The 8650-nt window shown below is 67.5% G+C and overlaps 2 protein-coding genes across 5 annotated transcripts in view; one reads left to right on the top strand and one right to left on the bottom strand.

The window, feature by feature from the left end:
- Positions 1-8366, top strand: part of LSP1 (lymphocyte specific protein 1) — a 35472-nt gene extending 27106 nt beyond the window's left edge. For 3 of the 4 annotated variants that reach the window (XM_044259959.1, XM_044259961.1, XM_044259962.1), the window contains 8 exons: positions 988-1183; positions 1513-1605; positions 1868-1911; positions 2064-2145; positions 2994-3128; positions 3446-3523; positions 3672-3777; positions 7856-8366. In XM_044259959.1, the coding sequence (XP_044115894.1) occupies positions 988-1183; positions 1513-1605; positions 1868-1911; positions 2064-2145; positions 2994-3128; positions 3446-3523; positions 3672-3764 (721 nt within the window). In that variant the 3' untranslated portion in view covers positions 3765-3777; positions 7856-8366. The remainder of the gene's footprint in view (positions 1-987; positions 1184-1512; positions 1606-1867; positions 1912-2063; positions 2146-2993; positions 3129-3445; positions 3524-3671; positions 3778-7855) is intronic. The other variant, XM_044259960.1, reaches the window with a different exon arrangement.
- On the bottom strand, positions 5205-6693 carry LOC122913245 (proline-rich protein 33-like). The gene has a single exon (XM_044259963.1). The coding sequence runs from the start codon at positions 6552-6554 to the stop codon at positions 5205-5207; it is 1350 nt and encodes a 449-aa protein (XP_044115898.1). The 5' UTR covers positions 6555-6693.
- Positions 8367-8650: the final 284 nt, after the last annotated feature.

Genomic DNA, 8650 nt, shown 5'->3' on the forward strand with positions numbered 1-8650 from the left:
GCCCTCTCTTCACCCTGTGAGCCAGCTCCCACACCCCAGGAGCCAGCGGCTTTGCGGGGGCCCTGGTCCTGGTCGGCCCCCTGCCTGCCAGCGCCCCCTCTGGGCCTCAGTTTCCCCCATCTGCCTTTGGGAGTCAGTGCCCACTCTGCATTTCTAGGATGGGTCTGGGGTCAGCAGGGCTGGCCTGTGCAGGAGTCTGGTGGATCAGCCCCGCGGGCTCCCTCCTCTCTCCCGACAGCCATAGGCCTCGGCTGTTCCCAACAGCAGGGGGCACTTTGGCTCTTCGGTCGGACCCTCGTGCTCCCAAGCAGGCCTCCTCCCGCCCCACACCGGCCTCGTCCCTGGACCCGCGGCCGCTGAATGGGCCCTCTGTGTGCCGGCCACTGGCTGGGACCCACCCACCTTGGGCGGTGGGTCTGGGCGGCACCGGCACCAAGGGGCGTGAAATCATGGAAACTTCGAGAATTTCCCATCTTACCCAGGTTCAGTCCTGCTCAAATGCAGAGCCACGCTGGCTGCCAGCAGGCATGGCCAGTGCAGGCCGCCCCTCTCCTCGGGGCCACGAGCCTTGCCGTGGCCTCTACACGCGCCTTGTCCTCCAGCTGAGCAACCCCCAAACCACCCACAGACCCTGCCCCCCTCCTTGGTCTACTGGCCCCCCTCTCAGAGCAGGGCAGGAACAAGTGGGGGTCGAGGCCGGCCGGACGGACACAGACAAGCACGACCTGGACTGGGTCCTACCTGGAAAGCCTGGAGACTGGGTCTGGCCTCAGAGTGTGGGTGGCCCCCAGTCCGAGAAAGCAGGGATGGGGGCTGGCTCTGAGGTCCTCGGACCCCTTTCCCCAGGGAGGCTGGGGTCACGATTCCTTGGCACTCAACCGGTCCGGCTGCCCTCGTCTTTCAGATGAGAAACTGAGGTTTGGCAACAGGAAGGGCCTTGAGGCAAGCAACTGAATGACCGTTCGTGGTCTTCCTCTTCCTCCCCAGGCCCCAGCAGCACACCCGCGGGAGCCAGGATGGAGATGAGCAGAGCCCGGCCAGCGTCTGCCCGGAGGAGCTGCGTCTGAGCCCCAGCTCCGAGCTCCAGGCAGGGCCCGGAGCAGAGGAGACCCAGTGCAGGAGCCCCGAGGGGACCGACCAGGGCAGCCTGGGGCCAGGAGACGCTGGAGAGACAGAAGAGCAGGTGGTGGTTCCACCGGGGGTGGGTGCTGTCCGAGCCCCGGGCAGGGTCTCTGCTGACTGCGTGTTCTGCCAGCCTTGCTGGTCTGGCTTCAAGTGGGACCCGCCCCCACTCCCCAGACTCTAGCACCCACATTCTAGGAGGGTGGAGGGCCTCGCTGACCCTGGGATCAAGTGAGAACTGCGGAGAGTTTGAGAACCAGAGCATGTCAGGGCTGGAACGGGCCTGAGGCCCAGGGAGGGGAAAGTGTTTGCTCCAACAAGTCCTGGACGGGGCAGGAGGGGGGCAAAGGGGGTGCACTCATCATGTAACCTCAGATGCTCTCTTTCTAGCACCACAAAAGCCAGCAGCCCAGGACACCCAGCCCCCTGGCCTTGGAGGACGCTACCGAACAGAGCTCACCTCCCCTGAGCCCCAGCACCAAAGTAGGTCAAGGCCCAGAGCCTGCTGCCTTCTCTTTCCCAGAATCACGACCGAATGGCAGCCCCAGAGAGGCAGCCACACGTCACCTCCAGGAATAGGGAGCACGTCCTGCCCTTTCTGTGCTATTCCCCCAAGCCCAGCCCTCAGCCCAACCCTGAGAAATGAATCCGTGGAAGGCTGGACTGGTGGACGGGAGCCACGGGGGCAATGGCGGGGGGGGGGGGGCTCTGGCTGAAGGCTCACGTCTCTGCTTGCTCTCTCCAGCTCATCGACAGAACCGAGTCCCTGAACCGCTCCATCCAGAAGAGGTGTGTCTGCTGTTTTCCAGACTAGGACTCAGGGGCTCCCCGAGAGAGGGTTGAAGAGAGGGGTCTGGGGGCCAGAGATCCAGGGGCCTGAGGGGTGGGCTGCACCAGCCACGGGAGCGAGCATGGGGCGTGACCCTCCTCCCGCCCTCCAGTAACAGCGTGAAGAAGTCCCAGCCAGCCCTGCCCATCTCCAAGATCGACGAGCGGCTGGAGCAGTACACTCAGGCCATCGAGGTACGCTTAGGCCTCGCCTTTTCTGCTCGGTCCCTCTTCCATCCACGCGCCCACGGCGCCATCCAGCCGAGACCCTCTGTCCAGGACCTCTCCGTCCAGCCGGGACCCCTCCACCCAGTCACGACCCCTGCGTCCAAGCAATGCGCCTCCATTCAACCAACACCGCTCCGGCCGGCTGGCGCTCCTCCGTGCAACCCGCGCCCGCCCATGCCACGGCTGCCCCGTGCAGCACGCACGCACGCACGCCTGCAGCCCTCCGTCCAGCCAACGCCCACTCATCCAACCTATCTTCTTTAAAAAAAAAAGATTTTACTGATTTCCCTGGGGGAAAGAGAGTGAATGGGGGGGTGGATGAGTGGAGGGAGGGGCCGAGGGAGCCGCAGAGGCCGACCCCCGCTGGGCAGGGAGCCCGACTCGGGGGCTCGCCCCAGGACCCGGACACCCTGACCTGGGCTGAAGGCACACCTCACGGCCTGAGCCACCCAGGCGCCCAGCCGTACTGTCACGGCCAGCAGCGCCCCTCCCTCCGCCGCCGTCCCTCCGGTCCACACGCCCACCCGACCCCCTCCTCCAGCCCGGCCGCCAGCAGCGTGGCAGCACCCGCTCTGTCCCGACCCCCACTGCGTCCCCCGTGCTCTTCGGGTGGAGAGGCTGTTTCCCAAGGACACCGAGCGGAGGACCGTGCCCGTTTTGTCCCAGCCCTCTGCTCCAGCCCTTCGCTGGGAAGGCGACCCTGCGGAGACGCGAAGGCGTGGAGGGAATCGTCTGTCTGTCGGATGGCCTCACACGGGCCTCGCTGACGCGGCTCCTGCGGCCGCTCACTAACGCAGGCTCCTTCTGCTCCGCAGACCGCCGGCCGGGCCTCCAGGCTAGTGCGCCAGCCCTCCATCGAGCTGCCCAGCATGGCCGTGGCCAGCACCAAGAGCCGGTGGGAGACGGGAGAGGTGCAGGCCCAGTCCACGGCCAAGGCCCCCTCCTGCAAGGTAGAGCTCATCCCGGGGCGAGGCTTTCCCCTCGGCCAGGCGAGTGTGAGACCATCCGAGCTGCAGTGTGGGGAGCACTGGGACGTTGGTGGGGTGGCCGTCACCGGGCTGGCCCCAGAGTGGAAGGTCATGCGGGACAACGGGTTGGCCCAGGACAGGTGGACGGGGCCGTCTTCCCTTTCCTACCTCCTCCCCCGGGCTCTCACATAGGGAGGCAGGTGCGCAGGCCTAGGTCCCAGTCTGGTAAGGCCAGGCAGAGAGAGAGTTCTCTGTGGTGTAGGGTCTGCACCTGTGACATGTCCTTCCTGTGCCCCCAGGATATTGTAGCTGGAGACATGAGCAAGAAAAGCCTCTGGGAGCAGAAAGGAGGCTCCAAGGCACCATCAACAATGAAGGTAGCGTGCAAACGTGCGTGACAGAGGACGGCAGGTCCGGCCGTCGAGAGCAAAGAGGGGCCGTCCTCGGTGCACCTGGAGGGCTCCCCAGAGGCAACGTCGTGGCCCTTCTGCGGCTCTCACCTTTGCTCCCGGCCTCCTTCCCCAGCAGAGCACCCCATCTGGAAAGAGGTACAAGTTCGTGGCCACTGGACACGGGAAGTATGAGAAGGTGCTCGTGGACGAGGGCTCGGGGCCCTAGGCGGCCCTTCCTGGTAAGTCCAGGGCAGTGGCCCCAGCAGGAAGTGTCGTGTGTGGGAACGTGGTGGCGTGGACAGGGCCCGCGCGCTACAAGCTGCCAGGGCAGCCTCAGAGCTCCCCGGAACCGGGCGTGGCTCCGTCCCCCCACCGTGCAGACCCCCGAACCAAGCCGCATCTCACGCAGATGCTGCTCCCCCGCGGCCGGCTTCCGCTTTTCCAGCTCCGCGCCGCGGGGGAGCTCGGACCTCCTTCCGGGAGGCCGCTGAGCTCATCCTGGCCACTGCAGGGCAGAGGAAATGGACGGGAATGTCCTGGGAGCTTGGGTCTGGGTCTTCAAGGGGCAAGAACCTTGGTCTCACTCCCCTGATGGGGGGTCCGCTTGAGTCTCCACCCCCCTGCCCATCCTCTGGTGAAGAAACTCGGTGAGAAACACAGTGAGACACACTTTATTAGTGGCCCGGGTCTCAGGGTCCACGGACAGCTTCCATCACACCTCGGGTGACACAGCGGGCCGCCTACTGGCTGCTGGTTCCCTTTCTGTGTCCTGCTCCCAGTCACCTCCATGGCCCTCTCCCATCACTGCTGGCTCCATCGGGGCCCTGACCCTTGCCCTGGCTGCACACTGGGGCCCGAAAGCTGCCGGGGGCCTGGGGTCTCCTTCACGGCGCCACCCACCCCGCTGGGGTGTTCTCTTGCCCCAGGCCTGAGGGCACCCTCCTCACCTGGCCAGTGAAGCTGGCTCCTGACGAACGGTGAGACCGTCCCCCACCTCCCAGCAGCGAGCCCGCTCATGCTTTGGCCCCTCGGTGAGAGAATCCGAGGGGGGCACCAGAAGGGACAAGGCCTGGGGTCCGGCTCCCTGAAATGCGGAGCCTCTGCCTCAGCTCCTGGTACCCACCGACGGCTGACTCCCCCGACCGGCCCCACTCTGCACAGCAAATATCAATCTGTCCCCAGACTTCCGCAGCAAGTGGGGGGCGGGGGGCGCCGCGGAGCTAGCCCCAGAATCCTTCCTGCCCTGACGAGCCTCAGAGATCATGTCCGGCTCAGAGACCCTCCCCGCCTGCCTGCAGCCCCTCGGGAGCCCCGGACACATTCCTGCCTCTCTTTGCCCCAGGGCCCAAGCCTAGGGCCAGCCATGCGGGTCGACCCCCCCGCCCCCGCACAGCATGGTACGCTTTCCTTCTCACACGAGCCTTTCCCCCATCAGCCCCCACACTCTACCCCCACACAGACCCCTCACCCCTCACCCCACCTACCCCCAACCCCATCGCCCTTCCACTGCCCTCCTTCAGGCCGCCACCCACCCGCCCTGCCCCCTCCTGGCTACCAGCGTCCGTCTGGCCCCAGCGTCCTCTTCAGGGGCCGTGGCCTCCCCCTCGACCCCCTGTCCCTCTTCAGTCTGCACCATTGTCCTGGGCCCTGGGGCCACCCGGGCCAATCACTGGAGCCTCCAGCCGGCCGCTGTCCGGTTGAAGTTCTTGGGCTTGGGGCTCAAGTCCAGGACGGGGCGGACGGTGGGAGGGGGCCGGGTGGCCGCCTCCTGCAGCTTCCGGGCGTTGAACCGCGGCCTGCACAGGAAGGGCAGGCGGCCCAGGCCAGCCAGGGCACCAGCCCTGTCCTCGGGCCCGGCCAGGCCGCTTTGGGTCTTGGCCACCGACATGCGATACAGCACCGCGTCCCACATCCTGGAGGCCCGGGAGGCCGGGGGCCGGGACGCTGGGCCCACGGGGGCCGTCACCGCCTGCTCCCCGCGCTCCGGGCTCTGCTCCTGCCCCGGCAATGGGGGTGCCTCCGCCTCCTCCACCAGCTGCTTCTTGAGGCGCGTCCAGCCGCTGAGCTGGGGCTTGGGAGCCACCCTGGGGACAGGGCATGGGTGCGGGCCTGACAGTGGGGCGGGGGGTGAGGCCCCACAGGGTCCAGAGCCCAGCTCGGCCTCAGCAGCAGGCCCCGATGCAGCGAGACCCTCCAAGGGCTCCACAGCAGGGCCCTCGGGGGTGGGCTCCTGAGGCGAGGGTCCCCGGGAGCAGGAAGTAGGGGCAACAGGCAGCACAACCTGAGTGCTGGCCTCTGTGGGACCCGAGACCTCAGAGCCCGGGGGCGGCCTGGGTGCGGGGGGCTCCTCAGGCCAGGGACTGGCTGCCTCAGGGGGCAGCAGGCGGATGTGGGCCACAGGAACCAGGGGCTGGGCCCTGGGAGGGCACGGGGCTGTGTCTCGGTCCTGCCCCCCAGGCCCTCCATCGGGGGCCGTCTGCTGGGGCTCAGGGGTCCTGGCCTGTGGGGATGGCACTAGCTGGATGTGCAAGTGGCTGACGTGGGTGACCCCTGCCGTGGGGGCCGAGACCTGTGCGAGGCCGCTGGGGGGCCGGGAGGGGGCCGGAGCCGGGGGCGCAAGCTGGGGCCCGGTGGCCTTGAAGCGAGCGGCCAGGCTCCTGCGCTGCGCCAAGCTGAAGGGGAGCGGAGATTTCTGCAGAGGTGACGCCACGTGGTGGATGACGGAGCTGTGGGCGGAGCGTGGCCAGGCAGCCACGGGGCGCGAGGCCTCTGTGAGAGGTGGGGCCTCCGTGGGGTACGGGGCCGTGGGCTCCTGGTCATGGCTGGCCTCGCTCACGGGGGACAGGGAGGTGCGGAAAGCCCCCAGCGGCACGGGAGGCCCGGCCCCCGTCATCTTCTTCCGAGCAGCTTTCCTCAGAAGCTTCTGCAGACGCACGTTGTCCTTCCCCGGCTTGGGCAGCAGGGGCGGTGGGGGTCCAGAGGGCCCCTGGGGGCACAGGCCAGCCACGATGAGCATCGTTGCACCCTGGGGAGGAGAGAGGCAGCCGTCAGGCTCGCCCTCCTCATGGCCAGCACCCCTCCCGCAAGGGGCACGTGGCTCCCCCACTATGTGGGAGGCCCGGAGGTCCAGGGTCCAGGAGACCGTCGGGGCTCTGCTTTCCGACCACTTGGCGCCCGCTGGGGGCATCCCTAGCAAATCCGTCGGCGTCAGCGACTCTGTGGGGCGGCTGTGCCTCACGCTGACTTAGAAGGCCATCCACAGAGGCCTGGGGCCCTCGGCGGGTGACGGACAAGGATGCCCCCCGGTGCACAGGCTGGGCCGTGGGGCCCGCGGGCGCGCTCCAAGGGGAGGCACGTGCTGGGCCGGCGGCCGGCCAGGGCAGGGAGAGCGCCTGCCCGCAGACGCGTGAGGGGCGCCGTCGCCGGTCAGACCACAGGCTCGTCCACTGCGAGCCAGCGGCGAGGGCGGCGGCCAGAGGCTGCATCATCAGAGGTAGATCGGCCGGGAGGTGGGAGCGATTTTCGCTGAGCTACGCTAAATGGGATATTCCCGCAGACATCCTGGCTGGGGTGGTCCTGGCCAAGCCGCCCGCCCTGGTTTCTGGGCGCCTCGTGCTTGCGAGGACGTTGACAGATGGCGTCTGGGCCAAGCCGGAGGCCGCCGGTTCGTGGGGGGAAGGAGGCCTGGAGCGGCCGCCCTGTGGGGCTCTGTCAGGCGAGCGCGGGTCTGCCTGAGGCTCACTCTTCGTTGCGCCTGCTTCTGGGGGCCCAGGACCCCAGGAACCGCGGGAGCGCCAGGGTCCACTCTGGGGCTGCGCGGCCGGCGGGCGGGCGGGCGACGGGCAGAACCCCCTCCACCCTGAGTCCCACAGAGGCTCGGGGTCCCGGGGCCCAGCGTCGGGGAGGCAAGCTTCCCAGGTGGGAGCAGACACAGAGTTTCGGCAGCCGGAACAGGGAGGCTGCTGCTGGGCGGAGGGGGGAGCGTAGGCGGGCCCAGGTGGCCGGCGGGGCCAGGCTGGCGGCACGGAGGGCTGGGCAGGTCGCCCCTCCCTAGACCGCAGCCTCGCGCGCCCGCACCCCCCTGTGCTGCAGCCCTCCTGAGACCACTGGTACCTCTTGGCAGCAACCTCCATGCTCGGGGGTGGGGGGGGTCCAGCCCGAAGCCCACCCCGGCCCCGCTGCGGGAGCTGCCGCCATGGCCTGCTTGGCCTGCCCACACTCCTCCATCACCCCTTCCAATCGCCACCTCTCCGCTCCTTGACCCCCTGACCTCTCCCCCCTCCCGCTCTCTGACGCCCACTGTGCCTCTCGTGGCAGGGGCAGGAAAGGGACTGTCACTGGTGATTGACCCAAAGAGCCACCCGTCACAGAGGCCAAGGGTTCCCAAGGAAGGCCCAGGATGGGCCAAGAGAGAGCACCTGCCGGGGGATCTCCAGGTCAAGAGACAGCACCTCCTGCACCGCACGCTCGGGCCCAGCCAGCCCCCAGCCCCTGCTTGCAGCCTCCTCCTCCCAGTGCAATAAAGCCCTCGTGTGTGCCAGACGCTCATTCTGTGTTCGCTAACTGGGGGAGGGACACGGGAGCCATGTCAGCCCAGTCGGGGAGCCCTCCCCACCCACCCTGGACAGTGGTAGCACCCAGGCCTCCGGCCTCCAGGTTCTGACACCCTGTCCTGTCCCTGCCTTCTGCAGCGTTTGACTCTGGGATCCGAGGTTTATGGTGGCTTAAGTGCGGGGCTCATGGCGGTTGAGATCCGGTCCTCCCCTCCCAGAGCACCTGTGATGCTTCCCGCCTTGACTGGCCTGATTAAACTTTACTGTGCTTGAAACAGTGTGCGTTTCTGGTCTTTGTCCCTAGACCGTGCCCCCCTCCCAAAAGAACACCCCCCCTTGGGGTTATTCCCTATCCTGGCACCGGGGTGCTGCTCAGTGAAGATTTCGTGGATGGACAGACGTAGGTGGTGGACAATGAGGGTGGAGATGGGTGGGTGGACGGATGATGGATGGACGGATGGATGGATGGACGGACAGATGTATGATGGGTGAAGGGGTGGAAGAATGGATGATAGTTGGAAGGGTGGGTAGATGGATCAGTGGAAAGATGGGCAGATGG

This window comes from Neovison vison, chromosome 7 (genome assembly GCF_020171115.1).
Source record: "Neovison vison isolate M4711 chromosome 7, ASM_NN_V1, whole genome shotgun sequence".
Lineage (NCBI taxonomy): Eukaryota > Metazoa > Chordata > Mammalia > Carnivora > Mustelidae > Neogale > Neogale vison.

Excerpts from the sequence above, each read along its gene's own strand:
- LOC122913245 (XM_044259963.1), bottom strand. The coding sequence starts at position 6,554 with ATGCTCATCGTGGCTGGCCTGTGCCCCCAGGGGCCCTCTGGACCCCCA.